General features: G+C 35.0%; 2 protein-coding genes and 1 long non-coding RNA gene across 3 annotated transcripts; 1 reads left to right on the top strand and 2 right to left on the bottom strand.

Annotated features, from left to right (window-relative positions):
* The first annotated feature begins 2,760 nt into the window (after positions 1-2,760).
* LOC116176743 lies at positions 2,761-4,019 on the top strand. Its single transcript, XR_004146499.1, has 2 exons — positions 2,761-2,926; positions 3,565-4,019. It is a non-coding gene; the product is annotated as an uncharacterized LOC116176743 (long non-coding RNA).
* A 546-nt stretch (positions 4,020-4,565) lies between these two features.
* LOC116177385 lies at positions 4,566-5,518 on the bottom strand. The gene is made up of 5 exons (XM_031496355.1): positions 5,422-5,518; positions 5,293-5,371; positions 5,159-5,244; positions 4,957-5,110; positions 4,566-4,902 (listed from the first exon to the last, which is right to left on the bottom strand). The coding sequence occupies exons 1-5, from the start codon at positions 5,464-5,466 to the stop codon at positions 4,790-4,792; spliced, it is 477 nt and encodes a 158-aa protein (XP_031352215.1). The 5' UTR covers positions 5,467-5,518; the 3' UTR covers positions 4,566-4,789.
* A 141-nt stretch (positions 5,519-5,659) lies between these two features.
* On the bottom strand, positions 5,660-6,664 carry LOC116177329 (tetra-peptide repeat homeobox protein 1-like). The gene is made up of 2 exons (XM_031496277.1): positions 6,554-6,664; positions 5,660-6,500 (listed from the first exon to the last, which is right to left on the bottom strand). The coding sequence occupies exons 1-2, from the start codon at positions 6,566-6,568 to the stop codon at positions 5,748-5,750; spliced, it is 768 nt and encodes a 255-aa protein (XP_031352137.1). The 5' UTR covers positions 6,569-6,664; the 3' UTR covers positions 5,660-5,747.
* Positions 6,665-15,284: the final 8,620 nt, after the last annotated feature.

Genomic DNA, 15,284 nt, shown 5'->3' with positions numbered 1-15,284 from the left:
TTTACATATTCCGTGAACGTAATTTTAATACGTATACAACCCGCCGTCGCGCGTAACGCCATCTACTTCAGACCCATTGCACTATTATCTGTCATTTTGAATTCAAAATTTGAAAAAGTTAAATGCAATTAATTTTAATTAAAAAACTGTATGGTTTTTTATTTCAATACAAAATATAACAATATTAATTGTATATACAATAAAATAACTGAAACTGATAGCGACATGGATTGCACTCCGCCAGAGATTATAGAAACGGCAGAACATGCTACCTCAAGATTTGCTCCCTACAAAGTCGCGAGAGGTGAGAAGTAAGAAGTAAGAACGAATAGGTTATAAGTTAACCTAAAAACTAGAGTGGCATGACACGTGAGGACAAGAAAGCAGAAATTCTTATACTATAGTAGTGAAACTGTGACTGAATCTAAATTCGAATATAATTTGAAGTAAAGGAGGTTGGAGAAAAAATTTTATGTTTTATTCGTACAAAAAATGCGTTTTCGGGACTCGGAAGGTTCTATCTCCTCGTCCTAAAAACTGACATTTTTTTGTACTAATGAAACAAATAACTATTTCATTGCAGTGGAGTGGCCCCACGCTATTATTCCATAACAAATTATTGAGTGGGCATAACTGTAATAGACACATTTTAAAATCGGTTTCGACACCATGTTAGATAAATGTTTTAACAGATACGCGACTGAAGCCAGTTTTGCGCTAATTCTGTCTTCGTATTGGCCCCACGTCAGTTTCGAATCAATAAGGACGCCAAGGAAATTAATGGATACTACTTCTTTTGACGTTGATGAAGAGAACTGAATTTTTTGTGTTTTACTAATATTTAAAATTAGCTTATTAGCACTAATCCATTGTTTTACATCTAATAAAGCCTTACTTATTTTTTCTTCATTCTGCACGAAATCGGAAGAAATCTAGTTAACGTTATGTCGTCAGCATACAGCGTGAATCTGGCACCTGGACTAGAGAAACAAATGTCATTAATAAAAATTAAAAATAAAACAGGTCCAATTATGGAACCCTGCGGAACGCATAATGTTACAGCTCGACATTGAGATTTTTTATTGTTGTACTGTACAAATTGCTTAAGTAAGATTGAATTAAGTTTATGCTATCCTGCGTGAAATTATACAAATTTAACTTTTTTAACAGTAACTTGTGAGATACCAAGTCAAAGGCTTTAGTTTGATCTAAAGATATAGACGTACAACTTCTACGTGCCTCTATACTGTCAATAATCTGCGTAGTGAAATTAAGAATGGCAGTAGTTGTCGAAAACCAAACTGATTACTGCAAAACAAATGATTCCCTTCCATGAAATCTATAATCCGATTCTTCAGAATCATTTCAAATACTTTCGAAAAAATTGGAAGGATGGATACCGGTCTATAATTAGTAGTTACGTGAATGTCTTTTTTATGAAGCGGCAGAACACAAGCAATTTTAACACATCCGGGAAAATGCTGTAATGTAGACATTCATTTAGCAAGGAAGTTAATGGTGATATGATTATGTTTATTATACATTTAATTATGTCCAAATTGTGACCGTACGCATCCCTGCACTTACTATTATTTAAAAGTTTGATTGAGTCTCTAACAACTATTTGTGATAAAGGTGCACATAGATGCAGTGGGGATTGAACCTTGGGGACAGATGATAAATATGTTAAAGGATCATTTAGGTCATTACTGTCTATATTTTCAGCTAGATGGAATATTTAAAAACTCTTCATTGAATGTCTCTGCGTCAATATTTGATGGGTTCACATCATTTTTGCAATACTGACCTTTAATAACTTTCCACATGGCCTTTGAAGAATTTTTACATTTGGAAATAAATGTATCATGAGCTGCAATTTTACTCTTTTTAATAGCCAAGTGATATTTATATCTAAAAGATCGTAACATCAATTTTACGTTTTCACTGCGCGACTGTAAATACAATTGTTGTAAAAATTGTAAGGTATTTCGCATCCTTTTTAAGTCCTTGTTGTACCATGGAACATTGAGAGATTTATTTGTACAATTCACAATTTTTTCAGGAAATGCTATTTCACAAGCCCCAGTGATAGTATTTAGAAACAAAATCAAAACAACAATTCTCTAAAATATTATTCAAAATAACTTTTCCGTGTTTATTTATTGGACGGTGTTTTCTAGGACTATTTATTCTGATTGGAGCATGATTGAGGGACATAATTGCATGTATTCCGAGATGGTGGCCATAAGATCTATTACTTCTACAGCGCCTTTATCCGCCCCCAAAAAATTTATATTAAAATCGCCAGCGACACATACATACCTGTATTTCACACATTGACGTAAGGCTTTCTACATAGTGCTTGAAAATATTTTAAAATCACCTTGCGGTGATCTATAAATACATAAAACTACTGCTTCTAAGACTGGTAGGTACACACAGGATCTTCGAGTGTGCTATCCTTTTCTGACGATGGCATTTCAGGGAATTTAATTTGTGTGTAAGCCACGCATAGTAGAATGAAAGCTACCCTAAAACCCCGGTTGGTGACTTAGCGTACAAAATCCAATTACCAACAAATTGGCATACTGCCGTAATGAAGCATGATTTGCAAATTTTTTGAAACAACCTTTGTATGATCGCATCTAGTATGATTTGTTACTGACTCGTGTGTGAACTTCACACAGACTGATATATGAACGGACAGTGCTTAGATAATGGATCATTAGTTTATCAATGCATCATAGTAAATGGAAAAAGTATATTAACAACATAGATATGTTTTATTGCCCAAGTATGTCCTCGTCCTGTTGCTTTATAATGAAGAACCTGCGTCAAGAACAAGGCCGGAAGTTGGCATACAATAAATAATCATACCGAGTGGTTTACCGAAAACACTTGACGCCTATGAGAAACGTACAAAAAGGTCAGTTTTTCTTTACATTGCATTTCTCAATCCATTTTTAATTTTTAATTGTTTTTTCAAATATTTATAAAGGAACCGTATGATTGTCATGATTACTACTACAGACACAGCTGACTAATAACATTTCGTGATGTATAGTATTTATAAATGTGGCATAATTACATCCATCTATTCGGATCTGATGTTTTGGCGGTCGTCAACACCTCCATGCATTTCAAGGGCATAAAATTTCATATTGTGCGCCCGCTACACCTTTGGAATGCTCAAAATTTTTGCACGCCTTAACGCACTTTTGAATTTGAATTAATTTGGGAATTATTACAAATCAGGCGTGGCGTTTGCTAATTCAAAGTATGTACTCTCAACTCTTAAAACATGCTCAAGATGGAATCGCAATTTATCCTTCTAAGATGTGGTTATATCCAGAAGAAAGAATGTAGAATTCCTAGAAAGATGACATCGTTAATGCATTTGTAAGTTACTTAAAAGTGTACGCCTTCAATATAAGGTATGTGGCTATTTAATTCTCAGAAGCTATATTTCAACCATTTAATATAGATATTGAGAGGTTCCACCCTGTATATACAACTTACGATGATACATACATTTTTGAGAGTTGGCAACCATGCAATTTCCAGGTGGTGAAAAAGCTGCCTGCGCCATCTAGAAAGCAATATAGAATCAAAGATTTCAACTTCGGGAGTATCGCAGGAGTCCAACTTTGGGGGCCTTGCTGTTTCTACTACCATGCGATCAAAAATGAGTTGCTGTCGAGTAACCTTTGGAATTTTTGTTTACATGGGAAATCGTACTTAACCTGAACTTCCAAAGACGACTCGACAGACATTTTTGATCGCCAGTATTAACTGATGCAATATTCTGGAAATATATTGGAAAGAAATTGCAAATTTCTTGAATTGGATAAAGAAGAAAAAACCATCAAAATCATATTATGCCATTTGCTTATCTAACAGATTAAAAGATTCCTTATCTGTACAAGGACTCATCAACGTATACTATATCATGGAATACTCCATTTACCTACAATTTATCAATGTAAGGAAACGACAATATTAAAAAATTATTTATTGTTCATGTTTTATAAGATTCTGTGCTTTGTTAGTAAAGGTATAAAATTGTGTGCTTGTTTGGTTAATGGAAATTTTCTATATATTTGAGTTTTACCAAGTTTTTAACTGGAAGTTTATAATAGTATCTAATTAGCTTTATTATAATGACGTGTTCCGCATCCACCTTTGGATTTTATGAACAAATAAAATAATGATGGGAAAGATGTGCTAATTCCATGCAAGGGTTAGCAAAACAGCTTATTACAAGGTTCAATTGTATGGAGAGTACACCACATCAGTAAGTTCAAAAATAATCTGCCAATGAAAATTTTCAGGAAGTCGTAAGACTTCATTACAAGCAAGCACCATTTCGTATTACAAGTGGCCAACGGTATTCCGATCCATTTGATTTGGAATACCATGAAAAGTGTTTTTGCTAATAATAAAGAGCAGAAAAAACTGCGTTGTCCCACTCTTGCGATAACAGTCTCGAAGTTTATTTCTTTGGGCAAGGCAAATTTATTCACCGGCGACGGCGACCCTCACGGGTCAGGGCTAAACACTAGTAATACAATTGTAATTGTTTATTGAGAGCTTTATTAGCGTATGCGTATCAAAGTACGTAGTAGGCTAATTTGTTGGTAATATTAGTTTAAAGCATACTTAACATCTCGAAAAACAGAAGTCGTCTCAGCTACCCTGCTATGATTAGGGCATTCAGCACAACAAGGGAAATACTTTCCCACTTCCCTTTTTATATCAAGCGAATAAATAAGATCATTAGGTTGTAACTCTACACTATTAATACACGTGAAATGAAATCTTTTTTAATCTTCGTTTGCTTTCTCGTGTGTTCTTGGTGTTTATAGCATTCTACAACGACAACGGTATTGTCTGACATCCACCCTAAAATTTGTAAGTCTCTTTATGGATAGCAGTAGACAAAGTTAATAAACTTACAAATTAGTAAAACAGGAAGTACATTCAAAAGTATCGCCCAAGGAGCTGCAACGAAGCGTGATATACGTATCGAAGCTGTTAACAGGAGGCAGAAGAGGAGAACTGCATTCAATATACTTGATAAGATCCACACCCTCACCAACAGGAGTATTTCCTAAAGCTTATCGGTTACAAATCCAATGATACTTGTGAACCAACTCACCTTTAACACTCCCAACAAAAGAATAACAGAAAATATCAGAGGTACCAGAAAATAACCGGCTGTTACGTAAAATACATTCCGTTCAACTGTAATTTAGCAATTGTAGTATGCGACCAAAAGAAGTATTGACTTACTGTGATAGTAGCTTAAACTCTCGGTGGTAAGTGTGCAGCCCAGTGTTACAAAAACGTAACACAAAACTGAGAAAAGTACCTGAAACAGCGGTTATTAGTTTCCGGTTTAAACCAAAATGAAGAACTTACACATTGGCTGATGCCAACTCTTAACAAAATTGTGTAAGTGTTCATTGTCTTCACTGAAATGCGGCAACTGACTATTACAATGCAACAATCACCTATGTTGACGTATAATTGACGCATGTATGGTATATTTTGGGAGAATTATCTAAATTATCTATCGAAAGGTACTTCAAAGTTGTAAATTTTTGCGCGTTAAGATTAGACAAGGATCGATTGACGCGCATGCTGTAGTACTTATATGTTTTACAAAATTTATTTAGAAATAAATTGTACAAAGCCAGCAAGGTACTATTTTCTGTACACGAACTTAACTAACAGTCAATGGTAAATCACCATACATGGGAGCCGTGACCGAAACCAATTGCTCCATGTCCTAAACTTGCACCTCCGTGCCCCAAAGCGAATGAACCATGTGTTAAATCAAGGGAACCATAACCAGCTGCCAATGCTCCATGGCCCAAACCGGCTCCTAGTTCAGCTGCAAGCCCAGCTCCGGACAGTCCGGGGGCCGATGCGAGTCCAGCTCCTAACAATCCGGCGCCGGCTGTAGCTACTGGTTGGGCGAGTTGTGGTACACTGACCGGGACGGGTTGGGGAACTGGAACAGGCACCGGTTGTGGTACTGGAACTGGGATAGGTTGAGGTACTGAAACGGGAACGGGACTCGGTACCGGTACCGGAACTGGACGTGGTACTGGAACTGGAACAGGCCTATTAACGGGAACAGGAATTGGTTGAGGCACAGGTACATGAACTGCTCTCGGAACATCAACCGGCACTGGGACTTGAAATGGCACTGGTATGGGGCGGTTAACTGTAACAGGTACCGGTTGTGGCACTGGGATGGGCACAGCTCTGTTAATAGTCGTAACGGTATTGACTCCTAACGCCAGGCCTCCCAAACCAGCCGAAATTAATCCGCCTGCACCTCCTCCAATACCCAAACCATTGTGACCTCCCAAAACGTCTAACCCGCCGAGCCCTAATCCATCATGTCCATACCCCAATCCTAAAAGACCACGTTTTTCCTGTTTCTTCGCTTCCTCCCCAGATGCAACTGCAATCAACACAATGGCGAATACCTAAAGGGAACGATTTCATTAGCACAATATATACATAGACACTAAAGGCTTACCTGTATCTTATTCATGTTGGTGTGCGCAGCTTTGAGTGCTTGAGTCCATTTTCCGTTTTGCTTATATATTAAAATCTTAACGGCTCCACCTCTCTACGGCGGTTTAAGATATATCATCGGATACTGCGTTTACTTTCACTAATCTGCAATACGCGTGATACAAAGAACGTTTAAACGTATACTGTTACATTTATTATTATTATTTAATCGTGAAATTTGTTTGAAAAATTGCAATCTGGCTCACAGAGAACAGTTTTACATGATTTCATTTCGGAGCATTCAAATTATGGGTTTAATTACCACAATAAATTTTGTTATTCGGTGTGTTGCTTCATTCAATGCTTAGTACCAAACTGCATGTTCGAAATTTTGCATTTCGGAACATAAAACAGCTCAAATTTTTCTTACGTATATTTTTAAAATCCTACATTGCATACGATCCTTCAGCTATTCCAGATTCATATGATTTCTATGGATTCCTCCAAACTCTTCCGATTTTTTTTTATTGTTACGTACATTTGATTCCAAATTCTTCCCATTCCTCATTATTCAGACTTGTATTATTCACTTTTTGCATGTATTATATATTATATAGTTTTCTCACGTTTTCATACAATTGAAATTCCTGGCTTTTCGGATTCTTCCGTTTTATTATGTTTACGTACATGAAGATCCTACATTTGGAAAAATGTTCCCCCCTTCCGACGGCCAGTCGTTTACAGTATGCAGCATAACGCAATCCAATCCTTTAACGTTGAAATCGAATAAGTTGACACTATACCAATCATTTGTAGGCGTTTAAAGGGTAAAGTAAATAATTTGATAAATAAAATCGATGTTCAGCTAACGTTTTTATTCCATTATCAATTTTCAAATAAAAATGTTGCAGATGGTGAAAGCTCTCACAATAAAAAGTACTAATCCCCTGCATTGTTAAGAAGGATGAGTATTTAATGCAGGTTTTAAAGGTTTTCATTTAGATAAATTATGAATAAGAAGGAATTATGCATTAGCAAAGTTTCAATTTATCAATCTTACGCGTAATCTAACTCAAAATAGACTAGAGCCTGCACATCTACGCTATAGCAGAAGCTTTTGGTGAATATTTGAAGTCTCTAGCTTTGTAATTATTGAGATCTTTAACGAATATAATGGCGTATTTTAGCATTGTTTATGTTTATGTTTTGTATGGGTTTACCAGGTTTGCCGAGTAGAAAAAATTCACAGATTTCCCAATCCTTGCAACCATCGGAGACATTGGAAATGATAACCGTATAACCTATAAAGCCATAAATAACCCTTATTCCACGGAATAATCTTGCTCCACTCGCGTAAACTTTCTGAATAATAAGCGGCGTAACATGCTTGTAATGCTACCACGGGTGATGTGCGAGAATTTTAAATTTAAAATGCTCATTAAGTCATTAATGTCACGTTGGATAATATTGATATTAACGTCTCAGATTATTTCAGTAAGAAAGAATTTTGATAAACAATTTTGGAATGACATCAAAGTGTCTTTATTATACACAAATTTTATCAAGGAAACGATAAAACATATTGCAATGGTGTATAGCAATTCAACTCTTCTGCATTTATTAAAATTATGTGCGCTCCAATCTTATTACTCTTTGACAATTGGCTAATAACTATCAATCTCGCACAGCATATGGGATTGGTGGGCCTTAGGTAATATACAGCAATGAAGACGTAACGTTCCATGTAAACTTGCAATGAACTTGAGAGGGAGATGAGAACTTTACGAAAGGTTGAGGGAAATTTGTTTGGAAATTGGGGGAAGTGTAAGAACTTAAAAGTGAGGAAATTAAAACGAAGCTTATTGGGAGGAAGAACAAACATTGAGCGGGGGAAGTCAAGGTAAATCAAAGAGGGATCAATGAATGAATGAGTGGAATTTTGCACAAACTTGAAGGGAACTGATAAATGAATGGGATACCATGGATATAAAACGTCTACGAAAGATAAAGTACGCCACAATATACACAATACATCGATTCTATAACAAAATAAATAATTACCATAAAATAAGACATTCATAATCGTAATTTTAAATATAATGATTTTTTAGTTTTCAATCACATGTTAATGATCTTACAGAAACAACGCATAGCATATCTAGGTAAATTCAGTTGATGATGTTAGATCTTTGGAGGTTTTGAGGTGAGAATTGATATGCTTACTTTCAAGTCGATATAACCATCAATAAATTAAGAAGTGTGGGAAACATCAAAGTTCATTTTTTATTAGGAGGATATTAAATTATTTCGACTATAGATAGATATTATTTATTGATATTTCAATTACAGCCGTACAATAAAGTTTATCAAACTAAAATAAAAATTTAAATTACCCGACGTAAGGTGGGACAGAGACATATTTTTGGCTGAGCTATTATGTGTAACGTAACATAAGCATGGTATACGGATGTAATAAGATTGTTTGTTAAAATATTTCTTTTGCGCAGCCTACTAATGCGAATTATGGGCTTAAAATTTGTACTAGTAGTCCAGGGAATAAAGGGATTTTAACTTGCAAAATGAGAAGTAGTTCCAATTCGTTTTGCATGTAATATAGACAGTCATCTAGTGGTTAAGAATGTAAGTTTGAAACCTTGTGCTTCCCCCGTGCCACCCCCAAAACCAAAAGTTGATTTCTTAGTTTTGCAATCATATCTTTTTTTTTTATTATTCGAAACCAGATCAGCATTTATTTGCTATACATGGTTGGGTTACAGTAATGTAATTGGCAATAATCATAGCAATGCTTATGAGATTTACAATATTCATCACTTCACCGTTTTAGTCTAGTATGGATGTGTGTCTTACCTAGGTGATACGTTTCAGCATTTGGGCACAAATTGATGGAGGAATAAAACTTGTCACACAGTTTATTTATGTAGTCGCTAATGAGTGGTTGGTTGAGTTCATGGTGAATTTGAGTGGTCCTAATAAACCAGTTGGCTTTCACAGCTATACGCAGCACTTTATTTTGGAATACTTGTAATTTATTCAGTTGGGTTTTATTAGCAGCTGCCCAAACTGGACTTAGTATAGGGCGTAAAATGGATTTACATGAAGGGCGCATTCGTTTGCAGTGACAATTCAACTCATGTATAAAAAATCACATACGCCGCAGTGCAATTGTCACTTTGACAGCGGCAAAAGTTACCTGCAACTTTTCCAGCGACAAATGCACTAGTGGTTTTTTCACTTATTCATTTTCGAACCAATTATCGCGTTATCCTTTCCCATATGACTAGTTTGACGTTTGTCAATAATTGATTAGTTTGGTGAATTTGTTGTTCGTTAAATTGTCCTGCCGAATTACACTCGAGGTTTGTATTTAAACCGAGTAAATTTGGGTTGTTGCAATTCAAATCTGTTTCCTTTTAGCAATTGAACTCGAAAAATTGCTAGGCAACAGATTTTCATTACCTTAACAACCCAAATGTACTCGGTAAAACACAAACCTCTTGTGCAATTATAAGATAGAACAACAAACTTAGAATGGAAACTCTAATGTAATGTAAAAATGACGCGCCATCTCGTGTATGTTCTCAGCAGCTTTTGCGTGAATGGCGCCAAATTTAAATATTAAAATGTAAGCTACGTCCGCATTTCTCCGGATTTGTAACAATAACATTGGATTTGACTAGCTGAAACCTAAAACGTAAATGAATCCAGCCAGTGAAGTCCAATTTTGTTTGATAGGGATCCAGATAAATTCAGTTTAAGGCTCCTCTGTAGTCAATCCGCCATATTGGAAAAATAACTAAACTTTCTTATGAAATGCTGCTTTTGTAGTTGAAGTCTAACAAATTCTCGATAGTGGATATTCTTTGCAATGATGAAAAGAACGGCGGTACTTAAAAAAAGCTGAAATATCGGTCTTGGTTTTTTAGGAAGATCGTTGAATAGAAAAATCGTAAATAACAGCCGTTGTAATGGGAGTAGAAAAACCTACAGCACCAATTTGGAAATCCGACAGTATTTTTTACGGCGGTACTTAAATTATTTCTATCTTTTATGATAAGGCATACATTTAAATAAAATAAGTTCCGCGATTTTCAGAAAAGAGCGCAACGTTAGCATAAAGGTAGGCAACTCAAATTGTACTTACACCCCTAAGGCGATATCTCATTACTTGCAAGGGAAAACAAAAGAAACTACCTGGCATTATCCTGGCACATTGTTACCTCGTTCCTAATGACATGGATTAGATAAGCTACTATATAATTAGCTAATGTTTATTTTTATTTTTATAGAAATACTTTTTTATTTCTAAAACATTTTTCATTCTATCTAGATTCTTCAAGAAATTTGTTTAGGAAGATAGCAAATAGTAGCCCCATTTTTTAGCTCAACCCAAGCGGAATACGACCACTTATGTGTTTTAGATACATAGTGAGACGATTATACCAATAATTTGGTGGCTTCTTGTCGCAATTCAGGTGTGGTGTAAAAATGTGACTCCTTTTTGTTTTTTTAACATTTTGTACCATGAAACTGCTTATCTACGTGCATAAAAACATTAAAAAAATGTGGTAGGGCAGGACAAACGCATGACCTCGACATAAGGAGAAAGCACAATACCACAATTAGCATCAATTCAAAAGTAAAGTTTGTCAAGTTAGCGAGACACCAAAATGAATATCCGTATCAAAAAAAGCGGCATAATTCGTTGGTTTTCCCCGTTATTAGTGGCAGATATAAAAAATTCTCGCACTTTTAACAAATTTCGGACTATTTACTTTTTCCGTTTGAGTACCTATGCTTTTTGCGAGTCCCGCAATCTTCACATCAACTTTGCTGCGATTTTTTTTAATTTCCATTACTATGTGGCAACAGAAAACGATATGTTCTATATACTGTGTACTTATTTTTAGCGGATTTTTTTAAGAAATAAAAAAATGTGTAATTGTTTGCGTTTTGCCCGTCCGCCCGGGCCCACTTTTTTTAACTACTATTAGGGGAATGGTAATATAATTATATAGTCTTGGAATTTTTTGCAATAAGTAGCCTATACCTTGGAGGTCCGCCAGACGGCCATCACTTTTAGATGTTTTAAGGCCCCCCTCTTTTTTACCCTTATCAAAATAGGGAGTTCGGGGAAGAGCGATACTAGTTTTATCCATACTCTAATGAAAGGTCTCAACAAAAGGAATCCTTTTTTACCTCTTCGACGCTTCATCGTGATCGGTTATAATTTTTATCTCTATAGCGAATTGTCGGAGGAGGTACTCACAAAGGGCGATTGGGACGTGTGGAACAAATATATCCATTGGTAAGATCAACACGATAAGAGCGAATACAGTTTGTCGGAGGAGAGGCAGAATGAATCGTCTGGACGAGACATCTATTGATAAAGTCGCAGCGAATATCTTGACAACAGAAGAGCCTTATAACCCAAATATTTACTAAGCTATTTCGGTTCAAAAAATGCACTTTATCTGCACAACAGTTGTGCACAATTTATAATTGTTTCAATATGATCTGATATCAACAAGGATGAATACTTGGTCGTCAAAGAAATAGAGGAATGCCCAATTTCAATTTTCACTACTGAATTAAGGATTTAAAAAACCGAATTATGATACCGCACAAACGATGCCAATATCGATACTTACAGACCAAAAGGTGTAAATTCGATTGCTTGATGTCCATGTGATATCTCATGCTTTTTGGTGCGGAATATGGTTCTACCCATAAAAATGGAAGATAGGTTGCAATGACAATATGTATAGACATGTGTTATTGTGTTAGTTACATTTTTACCAGCAGTTTTGTCTGTTTGTAAAAACCTTCATGGGCCGTGCATAAATAAAACGAATACGCTAGGTAACTGTACAATTATTTTTTGAAAAGATAAGAACTTTTTTTAAATAAGTAAATTAATAACCTATTAATTATAAAAATGTCTAAATCAAAGTTGATCAGTAAAATTGATTAAAACAAATAACAGGAAATAATAATAAGGTGTAATTAACTAACAATCTATTGGGAAATTGGCAAACATTGCGAATTTTCTCCACTAATTACCTTAGAATCAAGTAATTTACAGAAGATCTCATTATAGACAAATGGAGTAAAAGGAACAGGTATTTGTGTAGCTTTATTCGAATATTGACTACACCTTTTCAATAAACTTGTTTACATAATTAGTCCTTGATCATTATACCTGGTCTATTGTGTTTAACAATAAATGAAGAAAACATGCAAAACTGAAAAGGATAGAAATATACCGTTTTCGCACTCCACGAATATACGTAGAAATGTGTATTGTTGGTGGTCTAACCAATTGCAATAACATTGAAATGCAAATTGACTACAGAGGAGCCTTAATGCCGATGCACCTCAGCAGTCAGGGGCTTCAAAGAGTACAGACCACTTGTTTTATAAGCAACAACTCCAATTAATCCAACCAAGGAGTTATATTTAATTTAATATGGATATACAAGATACAAGATCAACTTCATGGAACTCTACTTTATGATGCTCTCATGATCGTTCTGAAAACAAAATATGTAGCAATAGCAATTTATTAGAATTCAATTAGTGTTACCTGCTAAAGATAATAATGTGTGAACTGCCACACGCTTTAAACCTCTTCGTGTTCCAGGTTCTAAAACGCAACCAGAAAAATGACGTTCACAAACCAAAAACTTTTGTGTAAATTTCTTCCACATTATATTCTAAACCAATTCTATAAAAACATCGGGCTCCATTTTTGGGAAACGTCTTCACAATTTGTCACACAACATTTACGTTTTCGATTTGTATATGCATAATTCATTGTAAATAATGAATAGTAATTATACTTAAAGCACAATGACGGCTTGTCAATCAAAATTCAAAATTCAACTGTCATAATGGCGACACGTACTAAAGTCACTAGATTTAGTAACTTTAACACGCACGCTAACTATGCGCCATCTATTGAATGTTCTCCAAACTAATTACAGAAATCTGCAAAATGACTGTGGACTGCCACAGCACACACATTTCTTAGAATCCTATCTAGTTTCTCAGTTTTAGACTCAAAATTAGCTTTAGTAGACTCCGTAAATGCTGTATTTGTAATAAAAATCAATGATCTATTCCTATTTGTGGATGTTTTGTATATGGGTATGAAGTTACGGATACTGTCGACTAATAGGGCGCAATTGTTTTGTTACTCTCCATTAATAGGAAGGGACCATGCCACCAAAGTAGGGAGAATCGGAGGTAGTCCTCTAGTAAGCACTTTAAAAAAATTATTGGTATCAAACTGTTTTGGACAATTTTATGAATCTGTAATAGTACATTATATATCAAGGTAGAGTAGAGATATTGCCTGAGCACCAAGATTACATCTCGAGGCGCTTGCGCCGAGGGGTGTAAAGTGCGAAGGCAATAATAGACTTCTCTACCGTGGTATATATACTATTTTTTTCACTACTAACACTTGAAGTCCTCTAAATTAACATATTATACTGATAAGAAAGTGAACGGTTGGACAGAATTTTTTGTTTATTAATTACAAGTCAAACAGGCCGTAGTCATTGAGATATTTCTAAACGTTTATTGAGCGAAATTTCGTGTTGTTTTCGAAAAGTGACAGCGTGACAGTTCTCATTATTGACTACTATATTTAGTTAATAATGTCCACATTATTAACCACTTTGAACAAATTTACAATTCCAGGTGTAAGTACAGGTAATTGTTCATCTTGTACCTAATTAATATTAGTAATTAGTCATATTTCATGTATGATTTTTTAAAAGTTGTAGTTTAATTGTAGTTTTAAGTGATCCAATTTTTGTGCCATTGTCTTATATAACGAAACTGTGAATAAAGCAATACAATTACAAAGAGTTACTTCGCATATGTTTATTAGCGTGTAGAAAATGCGTGCAGAAAATATTTTTTTGTACTCATTGAATGGAAAGATAATGTTTCCAAGCATCCTCGATGCACGGGAAAACGACTTTCCCGCATCGCGGTGTTTTTTTAGTTTCCGCTGGAGAGAAGGGGTTATGCGCGTTCTTCGGTTGGTAGTACTTATTGAAGTCAACGAACGTCATGTCATGGTTAACTGTCATCTGCTGTAAAATCAATTAAACCGTTGGTTGAGGGTATTTAGTGCGATTAATCGGAAACAGACGTACAGTAAGTTTTACGTAAATATATAAACAAGAACTTATAACGCAATCAAATTATTTTTCAGAATTGGAACTCAAGAAAAAGTAAAATTTATTGTTAAAACGTCTTAAAATATGACCAGTGATATTCTGCAACTATTCGCATATGCAGTTTAAGAAAGCACATATTAACACACACAAAGCTTCCAAGGATTTTAAATGTAACGAGTGTATTTACGCAACTCAAGATAAATCAAATTTGAGAACACATTTCTTCACACATGTCTTCTGGGAATATTAAATACGATCAGTACACTTAGGCGACCAATAAGAGCACTCTTTTCAAAGCATATTTCTTAACATTGAAGACTTCCAAGGATATTTAGTGCAAACGATGCAATGCCGTGACCAGTAGTAGCACTCATTGCAAAGGCAAAATATGTATTAACCAAAGATGTGGAAGTTTTAAATGTGACCAGTGCAATGGTAGTTACAAAATTATGTTACCAACCAAACATATGATTGTGTTACCAACTCATGATTAAACAAAAACTAATTTACAAAACTTTATTAATTTTGACCTTTTTTTAC

The sequence above is a fragment of the Photinus pyralis genome, unplaced genomic scaffold, assembly GCF_008802855.1.
Source record: "Photinus pyralis isolate 1611_PpyrPB1 unplaced genomic scaffold, Ppyr1.3 Ppyr1.4_LG7, whole genome shotgun sequence".
In the NCBI taxonomy this organism is placed as follows: domain Eukaryota; kingdom Metazoa; phylum Arthropoda; class Insecta; order Coleoptera; family Lampyridae; genus Photinus; species Photinus pyralis.
Note: the sequence above shows the minus strand (reverse complement) of the source record. Positions and strands in the feature narration are given on the sequence as shown.